Genomic DNA, 17031 nt, shown 5'->3' with positions numbered 1-17031 from the left:
GCTCTATCTTGAAGACTAAGGGTCACAATTTCTTGCCCAACTGACCTACCCAAAAGGGAGAAGAAGAAAAGCTTCTATAAGCACTTGTAAATTTAGAGCTATGCACCTACAAACCAGCAAATAGTAAAGGAATCGGGTAAATTGATCATTTGTTATAGAATACACTGCTGTTTCCTTTACATTTCAAACCTGCCTTTAGGCTGTTAGTATATCAGAGATCAGAGGTTCAGGACTTCTGCTTTCTGTTTTTATCCTAACCATTAAAAATAATGGACTGATGCATTGAAGGAAGCGTGTGCATTCTAATATAATAGACTTTTGTTTGAAAGTGTATGCATTGAAGGAAGTGTATGCAGGAAATGATGGTTCCCATGGCTAAGAGATCATGAGATTATACACAATGAGTACTATTTACAATGAAATCATTATACAATCATACATACAAGAAAGGGCAAGCCCAATCATCCTCTTTAATTACAACTGAAAGATTCCTTTACATTCTTTTTCCTTCCCTTTTCGTAGATCCCTTTGAAACAGATGGCAAATGGGTAAATTTTAAGGTGCTTTTCTTCCTCTTTTTCCTACTATACATCTTGGCAAGGTGATCTCTGGCAGAATTTGATGAGTAATATTTAGAGAGTAAATTCAAGAATAAGACCTAGCCAGCCCTAAATTATAAAGAGACCGCGATTTGAATAGACCACCAAAGAGGAATCTAGTGGAAGACTCTTGAGGAGGAGAGTTGGAGTAATCAGAGTTGCCTTTAACTTGCAGTATTGTCTGGCCTATCGCTTGGCGGATGGCATCAATGGTTTTAGCATCGACGGGATTTCCAGCAGCATCGCGAACATAGAAAGTGTTAATGGCTTTGCCGCCTTTAGTTGTCACTTCTGCCCTTGTCACAGATAGGCTGTTCTCACGGAAAATGCGAGTGACATCGGATAGCAATCCCACTCTGTCACTCGTACATAACTCTAGCTTCAACCCCTGTAAACCCAAATGGATAATCTAGAGATGGTGAGGATAGAAGAAATCAAGGTTTTCAAACACAAAATATTCCATATTGCATAGGGCTTCATTGACCAAGCATACAAGCAGAGATAAAAACAGATCATGAAAAACATGTTTTCAAAATATTGGAGGTTCCACGCGAAAAGCAAAGCTCACACATCGGAAAAGTGAATGGATATGTAAGGGCTTATAAGGACTTGGGCACCCTCCCCTTAATCACTAGCTTTTAAGGGTGAGTTCTACACGGGTCCCAACAAGAAAGCCACTAAGATACACTTTTCCTGCTAAAGAAGCATGAAGGAAATGTTCAGATTACTACCATATTTTGCAAACTGACACAGAAATCTAAGACCCTGTTTGTTTTGGATTATGATAACCAATTGCAAGTCCAAACTGATTATTGGACTCAAAATTAAACGTAAATTTGAGTCCAATAACCAGTTCTGGATGCACAATCGGTTCTCAAAATCCAAAACAAACAGGATCTAAGAAATACAATTAAAATATGGAGAAGCGAAATAAGAAGGAAAAGGTAGGTCCTCCATTCGAAACAACATTTCAGAACAATCCTCCCTGAACTCATGTAGTTCATGAGCTATCTGAAGAACCAGCGTGATTCTATAATCAGACTCTGCAATTCATATTTGAAGAAACAGTAGCAGCAACATTTAAAAAAACTGGAAAGTACTCTGGAGTTGGATTTATATAGAGAACACCCTTAACCTCCTTGAAGTGAAGAAACTAGTAGGGTGTAACTCGGGTCGATTTTTGGGAATTCGGGTTGAGCTTTTACAATAAAAGCAGGTCAGTTAGGGTTGATTCCTACTCATTTTTTTAGCAAAAGCTCAACACGACCCGACCCAAGTTGCACCCCTAGAAACTACATACAGATGAAGAATAACTAGTATGCATCTTAAAATAGTAAATACCTCAGATACTCTCCTCTCTATTGCAGCCTCCAGACATTGGATAACTCGTTCTCTCTCCGCTTCCGAATTGACAGGGGAACCATCTATGTGCCTGATATAGTATTCCTTCAAGATCAACCAGAACCATATTTCAGACCAACGACCAAAATACCTTGTGAAGAAAGAAAACTACACACTATAACGCATAAAAATCCAAGTATTATTATTACCTGATACGCTTCTGGCCTCTCAGCATCCACATTTGCATGAAAGACCACATATTCCATATCAGTTAAAGTGCAAACTGTGTCAAAGAGAAGCTTAGGTCGATCTCTACTCCGAATTGTGACCACCGAGTAATCCTTATCATACCAATTCACAACAGTCACATTAGGTCTGAGATTCTCATCTGTTGTATCATGACCAGATCTTTCATAGTCTCGGTCGGCAAACATCATTTGGTGAAGCCTTCTCTCAGTGTGGGTGACCCCTACGGAAACTACAGTCTTAGCTGCCCTAGTTTTGTTGTTCCCTTTAAGTACATTGCAAAGTAGTTTCTTAATCTTAGAAAGTCTTTCTGGGTCCATGATTGCTGAACCAGTAATCTCGTCCGTTACATGCATCACAGCCGCAGCTCTGGTGTTGTGGGTCCACACTTCAGCATTCACCACATTGCATTTTAGGTCAGTGAGAACGGCGCTCACTTCGGAGAGCAATCCGGGTCGGTCCGTGCCCGTTAATTCAATTGATGTATGATCATTTGATGGTTGGACACCCACAGATCTTCTTAGTGAAGGTATAAAATGGGAATCTGCTCCTAGGAACTGAAAACAAACAATAAACTTTTATTTGTTTATTACTAACGAATCGATGCGACATAGGGCTGAACCTCATTAGATAATGGCAGCAAGGCTACTATACCACTCACTGTCGGGTCTTTAGATGAGTATATGCAAAAATTACAAATTGAAAAAAACAAGGATCAAATAATATAAGGAATAATCTACCTTACGAATGTAATCCAAAATTCCTTCATCTATAAGCTTCTTCCCATCGCAATCGGTAACATTAAAAACTGGCAAAAGAAACCAAGGAATTATTTTCTTAGAAAGAAATCGTGAACATACGAAAAGAAAGTAGTTGAAAGGAGTACAATTATTACCATCCATGAACCATCCTCCATCAGAAGATATATAAGCTTTGGTTATAATGAGATTCAAATCTGTAAGAACTTGCACAACTTCTAGAAGGATTCCGTGTTTATTGGCACTGTCAACCTGTATCAGAAAATAGAAAATCAGTTTTAAAAAAACAGGAAAAATATTTTTTTTTTTTTAAAAGGCAAGGCAGTAAAACTAGAGAACCCCATGAAAAGGGAAAAATTGAAACAAACAAGGCATACCCTTATGACTGTTGCATTCTTGCATGTTTCATTATCAATCTCAACCCTAAAACATTGAAAAAGTAGAAAAGTGAGAGGATGTGATTCTTAGATTTTTTTTTTGAGGTTTTACAGAGACTTTTAGATACATCAATCTTAGAAATTATAATATACCTTGGTGGATTCATTCTTCTGATAAACTTCTCATATTCATCATTCATGTCCCACGAATCCGCTTCTGAATAGAAGTAAGAAACAAAAATTCAGACAAATTATAAGACCCAAAATCACCAATTCATCAGAAAAAAAGAAAATCATAAAAACATAAAACTCACAGCTCAAACCACAAATGATAAAGAAAACCCAGAAAACCACTGTTTAAGAACAAAAAAAAAGGAAAAACCTGAAATCACATATCCCCAGATCAGAAACGGGAAAGAAAAGAAAAAAACAAAATACGTATGTAAAAAAATGAATTAAAACAAAAACCATGAACCAAAAACCAACCAAATTAGAAGAGAGAGAGAGAGAGAGAGAGAGAGAGAGAGAGAGAGAGAGAGAGAGAGAGAGAGAGAGGTTTCATTACGCAAAACCAATAAATTTCAGACACCAAAGAACCAAAAGAAAGGAAAAGGGAACTCATGAAAACCCATCAATAGAAATCACAGTCCAAAGACTAAAAAACCCATAAAATCATTCAATCATCATACAAAAACACCAATTAGAAACAAATAAAACCACAAAACCCATGAAAAAAAAACTTCTCACACAAAACTACAAATTAGAAACTAAAAAACCACAAAAGCCCATCAAAACCCATCACCCAAGATCAAGAAAAAAAAAAACAGAAAAATCCATGACTTAAACAACCCAACAAAGCAAAAACCCAAGACCCAGAATCCCAAAATAAGAACAAAAACACATACCCATTTCAGACTGAAGATCCAATTCAGCTTAATAGAACGAATTCCTCTGTTTGAACTTGAATACTGATTCTCCCTTCCTTCTTAAATCAAAGACCCTCTTCAAAATCTTCTAAAATCAAACCCCGACAAGAAAATCCAAAACCTGCAACCTAAAAGGTACGAATATAGATTCTCTCTCTCTCTCTGTGCTGTGAAAGTCTCTCTCTGAGTCGTCTCGCTCTCTCTAGCTCTCTCTATATCTCTCTCTCTCTCTCTCTCTCTATTTAAGTCGGCACAGCTGCTTATCTAAACTAGCAATGTTTCTGTTATTGGAACTACCATTTTTTATTAATTGCACAAACTCAACTTGTCTTCTCTGTTTAATTGGCTTCTGAGAGCTTTGTGTGAACTAAAATAACCTTTGACAGTTGTCAAAATAGGGGTCACCGGGTTAGTGTTTCTAGTCGGCCGACTAGAAAACATTTTCTAGTAATCTAAAATCAAATCACATGGGCCCACATTGTTTGGATGATCCAAGGCATTCATCGACAGGCCCGCATATTTCTCCCCAAAAAATCAGCTCCATAGGATCATCCTAACCATTCGATATGTGGAGCTAAAAAATGGACAGATTTATACATGTTTAGAGCCGTTCATTTTAAGCTCCACAAATCGTTAGGTTGGGCTGATGCTATGGAGCTGATTTTCGGGGCACGCCCTATCCACGTCAGGGTCATCAAATAAATGGTTTGCATCACCCAAACAAGGTGGGCCCCGCTATTTTTCCGTCCACGTCAAAATAATATAAGACTCTTTAAATGCTGTAAAAATAATATAAGACTTTTTTAATGATAAAAGACAAGATGAGTTAATGCAATTATTAAAACATGGAAGTGCCGATATAAGTAGGCATCCCACTGTTCACGTTATAAGGGGGCGAATGCGTACTGGGGGTGAAAATATCATCTCACAAAATAAAAAAAAGCAGCATATATTAGCAAATCAATCTCCCGCGTTTCAGGAGAATCCCTCGTGATTGTCCGCATCTCAAACCGAATTTCTCGTGAGAATTTGAATTGATACTGATATTTCCACCCCCTCTCTTCTGATAAACACACCCTCCTTGTACTGGAAATGCGTTCCAAAAGTAGTAAGTATGAAACGTATCGGGTCTGAATGGCACGATACTTTGAGGGTCCGATTAGGAAACTGAGTGATATTTTTAATAACCCGAGTTGCGTATCGGCCGATTCAGAAAGTGGAATCTAGTTCAGAGAATCAGAGATCGCATTTTCTTTAGAGGGGTGATTTTTTCGCCCCGCCTACTGTGGGATGATACACCCCCCTTGTAACGTGAATTGTGGGCATACTTTAACGCTTTTTTATTCCAAATCACTTTAAAGTGGGGTGTATTATCTTACATGGGGGCGAAAGATTCATTTCCCTTTCTTTATCTTTTTTTTTTTCTGTTTATTTTGCAGGTTTTGTCCTCCGACTCACCACGCACGCACATGCCACGCCTTCTATCGTAGTCAAAAGTTTCGGTGCGCGCGCACACAAGCGTGTCTTCCGGAGCGTGCCGGGCACATGCCCGGCACGTGATTGTGCCCTCCACCTTTCTCGCATTAGTAAAGTGGGTTTTTTTTTTTGTTTCATTCCTTTGAGTTTTATAATTACACCCCCTCTCTTGTTTTTTCCATTGCCTAGTCATTTTGATGATCAATGGTAAGGCAATTTGTGGGTCTTAACTTAAAATTGGGGTATAATAGTGCAATCGAGACCGTTGATCTTGTAGAACATCATGAGATGACCCACATGATCTTGGTCTCACTCTATCAAATGCATATGATAAAGTACTACAAAAATCAACGGTGTAGTTTTTATTAGCAAACCCTAAACGGATCGACGGATATGATCATCCGATCAACCCCTAGCTCGGCAAGCTGAAGTAAGTCTTCGGTGAGATCTTTAATATTGTCCGAGAAACATTCATATTCATAATTTTATTCGGTAAAATAAATTCAACTCTAACATAACAATCGAGAAGATCAGATCAGTCTTACATTATGAACCCTCGATTCGAAGATTGAAATTCTTTTGCTTTTTAATAGCCGCGATGAATCTGGATCACTTAATTTCCGCATCATGCCATTCCAGTTCGAGGGCCCCCTACCCCAAAATACCTTATTGGGGTATGACAAGATGATTTTGGTAAGGTGTTCTTGAGGTGGTTAGGCCAAACTTATGATTGTGGTTCCGATCAATGGATCCGATTACTTAACAATGCAGTAGTGGGGCTCAATAAGTGGCTTTTAAGGAAAGAGAATTATTTTATTTAGGTGAGGAGTTTCTATTTATTTTTTTTAATTTTTTTTCGGGGTGTGTGGGGCCCACATCATGATGGGACTTTGAACCGAATTTTGAAGTGCAGGATAATTGGGGAAATGATGGCACGTGTACGGATCGCAGTGGGTTTTCTAGTGGGGCCAGTCTGAATAATTTCATGGCCACAGATCTTTGATCGGTGAAATGTCTAGGGCGTGGGACCCTGCTATGTCTTATTACAATGATAGATGGTAGTTAAATTGCGTTAAACGATGTCTCTCAGACTAGAAGGTTCATCAATCCATAAAATGAGTTACATCAAGTACAACGATTATAACAAGTTGATTACACCTATGATTAGCTTTTCAGACCTTATTATCATCTCCCTTGATTGTTAATCTTAGTACCGTAGGATGATCCAAACCGTCCATTAGATGGGCCACAGCCTAAATAGGTTGTGCCCCAAAAAAATCATTTCAATAGCCTGAGCCTAGCCCTCCGATCTGAATGTTAGAGGCTTGATTTTAACCCTCTATAGATCGCGGGGGGTTAGGATCACCCTATTGAAATGATTTTCTGGGCACAACCTATTTAGGTTGTGGCCCATCTAATTGACGGTTTGGATCATCGTATGGTGCGGGCCATACCGTACTTTTAATTAAGTGAGAGTGCTCTCATCAAAATACCTTCTGCGATGTGAGCTGGGCTGTACTCACATGCAACAGCCATTCCGCGAAATGCCTTCTGCGATGGTCCCTAACGAAACCCAGATTGTATTTTGAATGAATAGGACAAAATCTGAGCCTATGTGGGCTGTACTCGCATGCAACAGCCATTCCGCGAAATGCCTTCCGGTAAAAGTGAGGGAGGGGGCTGGCCCGGGGAAGAAAAGGGGGGGATGACTTTATCACCTTTTCCTTTAAAATATTTCGTTAGGTGAGAAAGCAAAATGAATTGAAGGGCTTTTTTTTTTTATATAGTGGCTAGGACCAGGGATCGAATCTATGTTCGTGTCACTATCAATTGGATTTCTTATCTATCCGCGGATCTTCCTTTTTTATGTCTTGTTTTTTTTTATGTCCTTGTTATGGTCCCATGAAAAAGGAGAGCGTTTTTAATAGTGTTCTCAACTCAACAGTTATTTTACAAGATTTTATATCGATAAAATTGGCTACTGATATTAGCACTACCAATTGGCTTTTGAGTTTGTTTTGGGAATTGTAATAACCTTTGAAAGCTGCCTAAATAATAAAAGGCAAAGGCAAGTTAGTGCAATTATCATAACATGGCAGTGCCAATATCAATAGCCTTTAATAATTTACCAAACTTAGGCTGTCTTTTACTTTTTTGATTGGCAGTTGACTGTTGACAGCTTTTTGGGAACTCTAATAACCTTTGACAGTTGTTTAAATAATAGAAGACATGTTCTGTTGGTCCAATTGTCAAAACATGTAGTGCCAATATCAAATTTTGTACTAATATTAAGTCTTTAGTTTTAGGACATGTTTGCCAATTATAAAAATAAAAATAAAAAATCTCATAGAATATTTGTTTAACAAAGGTGAGAGAAGGTTAGATACGGACCGCGAGAGATAGATTTGAGAGAGTTGTGGGGTGCAACTTTGGTCAGGTCAGGTTGAGCTTTCGCTAAAAAATGAAATGAAATCAACCCGAGCAAACAATTTCTTGTTTAACATAGGATTTTGTTTTCCTTAATCGCATGCTATCCTTGCTCACCACCCCTTAGCTCTTTGCACCTCTCTTACATTAGGTAAACTAATATCCCATGAAATTTTTTTTCATGGTTGCCGAACAAGCCCTTGGGAAATTTTTGTTCTTTAGTGGAAAATAATAGATTTATGGGCGACTTGGAGAGATATTACCATAAAGCGAAGGGACGTCTAGGTAAAAATTGAACAGAATTGGTTATCATTTTTCCTATAAAAAAATAAGTAGGAGATTTTAAAAATATTTTTCCTTTTCAAATTTCTCATAAGAATTCCGCAATCCAAACGGTCCTTAGTGTATTTTTAATCTACTAGAAGTCAAAACCATATGTTGATAATTGCACTAACTTACCTTGTCTTTTATTATTTAACAAGATTCCCAAAGAACCAGGTTACAAAAGAAAAGTCAAGGTGAATCAGTGCAATTATCAAAACAAAGGACGCTCAAATGAAGGAAAGGGAGCTGCCCTACGCTGACACGTGTGAGATTCGCATCTGAGCTTTTATTTCATGGCTCACGTGTAGAATTTCTTTGGGAATCGTGTGAAAAGGGTTCGGGATGGGCAGTGATAAATTTGCACCCCCCAGAGGATAATTCGCGCCCCTGTAAAGGAGCGTATGTGGCAGACTTTTTCTGCTTTTTAACGTTAAAGTGGCACGAATTATCCTACAGTGGGTGCGAATTTATCATTGCCCTCATAAATTGAGCTTTTCCGACCAACTGGATACCGGATCTGAGGTTCCTCGTGATTGACCAGGAAAGGTTCAGTCGTGGGCCCACACGTCTCTACTTGACACGTGTCATTGCTTATTTATAAACAGGCAACTCGACCAGCGCAAGTGGCCTCGTGTCAGTGGGCACATCTACAGCTGTCGGTACGACCTACCAGCTGTAGACTCATAAATGTCATTTGTCCGTACGATTGTTTTTCTCCCAGATTTTGTTTTGGAAATTCATATTCTCACCCCCCTTCTCGTCTTGGGCCACACCCCCTTCTACAGTACATGGACCACCTCCTGCAGTAGAAGGGGTGTGGTGTGGGCCATGGTTTTAAATTTCGGTCCTGGACGAAACCGAAATTCGGTAGAAAGTCATGAAATGTCGGTTTATTGGCCGAAATTCAGTATAAAAAAATAAAATAACAATATTTTCTCAAAATTTAATTTTGGACGAAACTTGGTACATTTTGTTAATTTTGGTTTCGATTTCGGCCGAAATTTAAAACTATGGGTGTGGCCCAAGGACGAAAAGGGGGTGAAAATATCACTTCTGTTTTTTTTTTTTTTTTTTTAATTATCTCGGACGGAAAAAAAGAGTTAAATCGGAAATTCTCTGTCCCATCTCGGATCGGATTCTTGGTATGTGATTGCCCAAAAATAAATTTAAAATCGCTAAAGATAGTATGAGATGCTTTTGTAATCAGACGCTATTTAGATTCCGTCTGATTTGTCCCAATCCAAGTGACTGTTACGTGATCTTGATCATTGATCCGATGGGCTTTAATTCTCGAGATTTTATATGATATGTGGACGTATAAACCCGTATTCTTCAAAAAGTTCAGTATGGCCCACTTCATAGGATGATCCAAACTGTCCATTTGATGGCCAGAACAGTGGTTTCATTTTCGCTTTCGTAGTATGATATCCAATCGAGATTTTTGGGTTGAAATTTCGACCAAAATTCTAAAATCCCAGTAGAAATTTTGTAACATTTCGTGTATTGCGGATTTCGGTTTCGGTCTCGACCGAGGCCACAACGTAAATAGGTTTTGCCCAAAAAGTCATTTCCTTAGGGTCCATGTGGTGAGCCACAATGGAAATGATTTTTGGGGCCTCAACCTATTTATGTTGTGGCCCATCAAATGGACCGTTTGGATCATCCTATGGAGTGGGGCCGTGCTATAGTTTTTGAAGAATAAGGGTTTATACGGCTGCTCATCATATAAAATCTCTTAATTATCATTAGTAACTGATATTAACTCAAAATAATTATTGAGGAATGCTAAAATGAATGGCGCCCACAAAAAAAAAAAACAGCAAGGGCATCCTTTGGATCCAAATCACTCCCTTGCATTTAACTCTGCATTTATCGCTGCAGATAATGAGTGACATGGATCCAATTGGGTGCTCTTGGGGCAGCTTTTTCACAAGGTGCCCTTCAGTTAAACATTCCTCAAGAATTTTTATTGCAAATAATGGCCAATTTTGGTGACATACAGAGAGGCCCGAAATATAAACAGGGTCACAACTCTGACCTCAACTAGAAAACATTCTATTGGTGGGAGTACCAGGACTCAGTGGACATGATATGGGGCAATCTCCTTGTATGATCATGGGTCCTCAACTAGAAAACATTCTATGGGAAGACAATGTCCTATTTAAATATCTCTTGGTACAAATATAGTGAGATAAGAACCCATTTTTTTATTTTATTTTGCTAGTAGCTTGTGGTTAAGAAGATTTGTAGGGGCCCATTGATAGAATTATGGGTGTGAGGCTCTCACCATATCTTCTTGAGTTCTTGGTGTGGTAGTGAGACTTGTTAGTTGTGACTGGCCAACATATTTTCAATGAATAGTTGGTAGATGTGGGGAAAAATGACTTTCATGTGCTCCATTTCCATCTATAATATAATGAAACCCCATTAATAAAGGGAAAGAGATGGGCCCCACAAAAACTTCATCAATGAATTTTTTTTTAATTAATGATTATATGGTAGTTCGTATGAATTTATGGATGGCGTGAAGGTTAACCCAAGTAGCAAAAACCCTAGATTTGCCTATTTAATTACTCATCTTTGTGAGGGTTGGTGTCTTGTCTTCTAATTTAAGGGGGAATTAGAGACTTGTATGGATTATTTGCCTGTTAGATGTCATTATTCCAAGTGGGTCCCACCTAAGAGGCTGAAACTGATTAGTTGTGAGCCCAACAAACCTAGAAGGAGGTGGTTGCTGACTACATGTGACAACCATCTAGTTTTTAATTACAAAGTAGAACTGAAACTTTGGGTTAAGAAATCATTCCACCCATTTATCATTCTTTTAATTTTGGATTTTCAGTGCTGTATAGATGTAGTTGGGTGATGTGATCCAATGGGATGCTCTTCCTTTTAACATGCCTCTAACAACAACAACAACACAAACAGCAGTATTAACTGCAGTAGTAGTAATAAGAATGTCTAGGAAGCCATTTCTAAGGCCCTCTTTTTCAATAGAGAAGAGCCACCGTATTCATTCAATGGGAGTTGCTAGCGTCCATTGCAAGAGGCATTTCGCGGATGGTCTGTTGCATCTGAGAGAAGCCATAGAGGCTCACTTTTCAGCAGAATTTGTCTTCAATCATGAGGTAGCTGCTGTCAGATGGAACAGACCATGTGCGAAATGCCTTATGCGATGGACGCTAGCAAATCCCTCATTCAATTAATATGAAGTGGCACTTCTCATCTGAACGTAAGAGATTGCAAAATTGCTTTTGCAAAGTTTCCTAGACAATTCCTAGTAATAATAATAATAGTAATAATGATAATAATAATAATAATAACAATAAGGGATTTGCTAGGATCCATCGCAAAAGGCATTTCGTAGCTGGTCTGTCGCATGTCAGACCACCCACCTCGTGAATGGAAGCAAATCCCCCATTCAATTAATATGAAGTGGCACTTCTCTTCTGAATGTAAGAGATTGCAAAATTGCTTTTGCAAAGTTACCTAGACAATTCCTAGTAATAATAATAATAATAATAAGGGATTTGCTAGGATCCATCGCAAAAGGCATTTCGTAGCTGGTCTGTCGCATGTCAGACCAGCTACGAAATGCCTTTTGTGACAGACCAGCTATGAAATGCCTTTTGCGATGGACGCTAGCAATTCCCTAGTGGTGGTGGTAGTAGTAGTAGTAGTAATAATAATAATAAGAAGAAGATAATCAATATCCTCACAGACCCTTGTTCTGGTAATGGTGCTTTTCACTTTGTCAAACACTTTTCTAGTTAGATTTTGAGGGTGTACAACACCCTCTAACAACTAATTAAATAGAAAAAAAAAAAGGTGTAAAATAAGGATTCTCATATTTTTATTTATTAAACATTTACAAGTGGCCCCACTACTGATTAGGTGTGAGGTCACCAACCTTGAAGGAGGTATCTGCAAACATGTGACAACCAACTAGTTCTTGATTATAACCTTCAACTGAAACTTCAATTTCAAAGTTATTTTGAATCATCCCAAATGATCGAAAATGACTTCATAATGGACATCTTCATACATATTGGACCCAAAATCCAATTAGATTGCCCTCTCAATCATGCCTGACAAGAAGACGAGTCACTTTAGCATTAAAAATTTGTGCTAAAAAGTGAACATGGGTGGCTGTTCTTTCCTTCAAAAGTGAGCTGCGAAATGGCTTTCCACAAATTTGCCTACTAAATCCCTTATAGTAATAGTAAGAGAATTTATACGGTGGACGCCGTGCATGCAAGTGCAGCCCAAAATTACAGTGGGACCCACATTGTTTGGGTGATCCAAACCATTCATTTGTTTGGCTGTGACGTAGATAGGGTTTGCCCAGAAAATCTTTTCCATAAAATGATCCTAACCCTCCCATCTGTGGAGATTTCTATACTATGCTGTCCATTTTAAACATCTTCAAATCAAAGCGCTAGGATCATTCTATGGAGAAGATTTTATGGGTACACCCTATCTATGTTAGGCCCCAGCAGATGAATGGTTTGGATCACCCAAATTATGTCAGCTCCACTGTAATTTTGGGCTACACGTGCATGGACAGTTGTCCACCATATAATTTCTCGTAGTAGTAATAGTAATACTAATAGTGGTGATGGTGATGATGATAGTAATAAGACAAAATCTGTTGAAAAGTGAGCCTATGTGGTTGTTCTTGCATGCAAAAGTCAGTCGCGAAATGGCTTTCGATGGTAGTAGTATGATTATTATTAGGGATTTGCTAGCGTCCATTGCAGAAGGCATTTCGCAGATGGTCTGTTGCATTTGACAGTAGCCACCTTGTGAATGAAGACAAAATCTGCTGAAAAGTGAGCCTCTGTGGCTGCTGTCAGATGTGTTAACTAACCAACTTCTCCAAAAGCTTAAGCTGTTGTAGAAATGCGTTATTTATCTTTTATACTTACTCCCTCGCACGTGTGGTCCATTTGGCAAACACGTGGCACATATGGTCCCACTTTGGGCCGACCATCGCATGTGGATTTTCGCTATCCGGGAGGTTTGAACTCGAGACCTTTGGCTCTATACCATGTTAACTAACCAACTTTTTCAAAAGCTTAAGCTGTTGGAGAAAGGCATTATTTATCTTTAATACTTTAACAAGATGCAACAGACTATCTGCGAAATGCCTTCTGCGATGGACGCTAGCAAATCCCTTATTATTATTATTATTATGGTATTTGCTAGGGACCATTGCAAAAGCATTTCGCAGAAGGGTTGTTGCATGAGAAAGCAGCCACCTCAGATGAATTAAATGAATGAGACGAAAAGTGAGCCTCGGCTCCCTATTAAAGCGCCCTAAGGGACTCTCACTCTCAAGGCACTACTCCTTACACTAAGCGCGGCGCTCCGCCACTATTTCCTGCTTCAAGCAGGATGGGAATAACTCGTCCAAATGCTTCCTGTCCCGTCATACGTACGATAGTATATGCGGATTGGGTGGGATGCTTGTGTGCCTGTACCGACTGGCACACTAGCATTCCCTAGCAAATCCCATAATAATAATAATAATAATAATAATATCCATGCTTTGATAATGTCACTCCTCGCTTTGTTAAACAGTTCTCTGATTCGATCTTGATAGCCTTATGGGATTTGTAATAGCCTCTAACAATTTATTAGAAAAGTTTAGAATACATAAAACATTACAATTGTTAAAACAAGAAGTATGGAATGAATACAAATTAAAAAATAAAATATATAAAGCGAAATATAATGCATGAGTTTTAAATAGATAATATGAAAATAAAATTGAAATATCATGTCCAACAATAACAATTAAATCAAGTGAATATTCCCAGCAATGCCCTGATTTATTTGCGACAAATAACTCAATAATATATATGATACTAAAAGAAAAGACATATTGAGTCACCATCAAGGTTTTAAATTTCTCGGTGAGGACCGAAACCGAAATGTTTTGAAACCGAAATTGTCGACATTTACCAAATTTCGGCCCAAAAAATGACATTTCGAGCGCCTTCACTGAATTTTGGCCAAAATTTCGGTTTCGGTGAGGACCGAAATTACCCCGGAAACTGAAATTAAAAACCCTGGTCGCCATATTAGCTAGGCCATTATACACACATGCATTCTCATTAGATCAGGTGGTGGGGACGAATTGCAGTGGGGTGTAATTCGATGATTCAAACAATTCACCTGGGATTCAACAATTTGACTTGTGGGGCCGATTAAACTCAATCAGCACTTTTATTTTTGGTTAATCAAGATACAACTCCCTAATCAGTCTTGTCTGGAATAATTTCATCAAGAGTTATAGCACTTGATCATAGACTAATCTTGCATGCAATAAGAATAAATAGAAGAAAATAAAAGGGATTAACACTAGTCCCATTACAAGATATAATAATTACGGATTTGCTAGTCGCAAAAGGCATTTCATGGCTGGTCTGTTGCATCTGACAACACCCACCTCATGAATGAAGACAAAATCTGCTGAAAAGTGAGCCTCTGTGGCTACTGTCAGATACAACAGACCATTTGCGAAATAAATTTTGCAATAAACGCTAGCAAATCCCTAATAATTAAGCTACTTACTTGATAAGCTAAATTTGATATAGTATGATAAGAGGAACTTATCTACTAGTTTTACCATGAGCAGAACTCAAAACATATTTTTTTTTTTGGTACCATAGGGTATCCCCACCCCACTTCGTAGGGCATGAATTCCCTAGGGATGCGCGCAGGCACCTGGAAGACCACACACATCTGGTAAACAAGGGGGGATTCGAACGCTCGTCACTGGGGAGCAAACCCATGATTTACGCCAAAGAGCCACACTGATAGGTTTCTGCTGATCAGATCTGAACTTTTTCAAGTGAAAGAGGAAAAAACAGGGAGAGAGGTGAAGGAAATAAGAAGAAGAAGAAGAGGCGGGAAAAATGTTGTGTTATTTCTTGAATTTTCCAAATGAGATTCATTCCTTTATATTGGAATGTCACTTTCAGTTATTTACACTGATAGATCTTGCACATGTCATATATTCCCTCTTTGTTACAGAAAAACAGAATTGCAATTTAAAAGTAAACTAACAATCCTTAGAGACTAATCTACTAACTAATCTTGACCATTAAGCTAATGGTTGATGTAATTCTCCATCCATTTGGGTTGTCGCCTGACCCTGTTTGCCTTGTGTTGTGCAGCAGCTTCAATCCAACCTTCCCTTCCATGCTTGATCCCTTGATCTATGGTCCCCTGTTGATCTGGATTTGGATCATTGCCCAGCCCTTCAAAAGTAACCTTGTCCTTAAGGTTAAGAGTTGGATAATTCAGTTTGAAATCTGATAAATTTTCCCATGAAGTGTCTTCTGGTAATAAACCAGTCCACTGAACCAGAACTTGTTGAGTTGGAATATCATTGTGGAGAACAATTCGTTCACCGACAATGGCTAAAGGTGAAATGAGAGGGTAATTGTGGATGCTTTGGTCTGGTAAAGTACATATAACTGGTGGTGTTGGTCCATAGTATGGTTTGAGAAGGGAAATATGAAAAACAAGATGGATCTTACTTTCTTCAGGTAGTTGCAATTTGTGAGCCACTTTTCCGATTTTGGATTCAATCTGATACGGACCATAAAATCTTTTACTAAGTTGTTGGGAGGATCGATTGGCTATGGACTGTTGCCTATAGGGTTGGAGCTTGAGCAACACCCAACTTCCCACTGCTAACTCTCTGTCAATTCTGTGTTGATCAGCCATACACTTCATTCTGGATTGTGCCTGTAATAAGTTTGATTTGAGCTTTGCCAACATAACATCGCGGAGGGAAAGTTCTGTACCCATAGCTTCCACGGCAGACAAACCAGGAATGTAATGAGGTAATGCAGGAGGGAGTGTTCCATACACAACTTCGAAAGGTGTCATCTTGGTTGCTGTGTGAAAAGATGTATTGTAGGAACATTCTGCCCATGGTAAATATTCATGCCACTGCTTGGGTGAATCGTGAGTAAAAGCGTGTAAGTATTGTTCAACATATCTGTTCAGGACTTCGGATTGCTCATCTGTCTGTGGATGATATGCTGAGGACATTTTCAAAGATGTGCCACTACTTTTAAAAAGTTCAGACCAAAAATTTACTAATGAAGATAGGATCTCTGTCAGATACAATTGACTTGGGTAGACCATGGAGCTTGACGACCATTTCAGTGAACAACTTCGCGACCTTAACAGTATTGTAGGATGTTGGGAGAGCACCGAAATGGGCGTACTTGGACAACCTATCAATGACCACTAAAATGGTAGTGAAGCCCGAAGAGATGGGTAATCCCGTAATGAAATCCATAGCTACATCATCCCATATCAAATCTGGTATAGGCAATGGCTGCAACAAACCTAAGGGAGGTGAAGTAGAATACTTGGTTTGTTGACAGATGAGGCATTGTTTGACAAAACTTTTAACATCAGTTCTTAATGTAGTCCAGAAAAATACTTGCAGAGATTCTAAGAATGGTTCGCAAGACCCCTCCATGCCCCCCTTGCAGTATACTATGAAATTCGTGCATGATATGTTGCCGGA

At 38.8% G+C, this 17031-nt stretch overlaps 1 protein-coding gene across 1 annotated transcript; it reads right to left on the bottom strand.

The window, feature by feature from the left end:
• Positions 1 to 391: 391 nt before the first annotated feature.
• LOC143856148 (ACT domain-containing protein ACR4-like) lies at positions 392 to 4477 on the bottom strand. Its single transcript, XM_077366243.1, has 8 exons — positions 4227 to 4477; positions 3475 to 3538; positions 3322 to 3367; positions 3082 to 3196; positions 2927 to 2994; positions 2150 to 2743; positions 1941 to 2045; positions 392 to 987 (listed from the first exon to the last, which is right to left on the bottom strand). The coding sequence occupies exons 1-8, from the start codon at positions 4228 to 4230 to the stop codon at positions 646 to 648; spliced, it is 1338 nt and encodes a 445-aa protein (XP_077222358.1). The 5' UTR covers positions 4231 to 4477; the 3' UTR covers positions 392 to 645.
• Positions 4478 to 17031: the final 12554 nt, after the last annotated feature.

Source organism: Tasmannia lanceolata, unplaced genomic scaffold, assembly GCF_043159265.1.
Source record: "Tasmannia lanceolata isolate RefF3 unplaced genomic scaffold, GAP_Taslan_0.1 ptg000003l, whole genome shotgun sequence".
Taxonomy (NCBI): domain Eukaryota; kingdom Viridiplantae; phylum Streptophyta; class Magnoliopsida; order Canellales; family Winteraceae; genus Tasmannia; species Tasmannia lanceolata.
Note: the sequence above shows the minus strand (reverse complement) of the source record. Positions and strands in the feature narration are given on the sequence as shown.

What these genes read in the sequence shown, in the direction of transcription:
- LOC143856148 (XM_077366243.1), bottom strand. An exon ending in AGAATGCAACAGTCATAAGG is followed by an intron (nt 3,197 to 3,321) that starts GTATGCCTTGTT and finishes TTTCTGATACAG; the next exon opens with GTTGACAGTGCCAATAAACA. An exon ending in TGGAGGATGGTTCATGGATG is followed by an intron (nt 2,995 to 3,081) that starts GTAATAATTGTA and finishes TTCTTTTGCCAG; the next exon opens with TTTTTAATGTTACCGATTGC.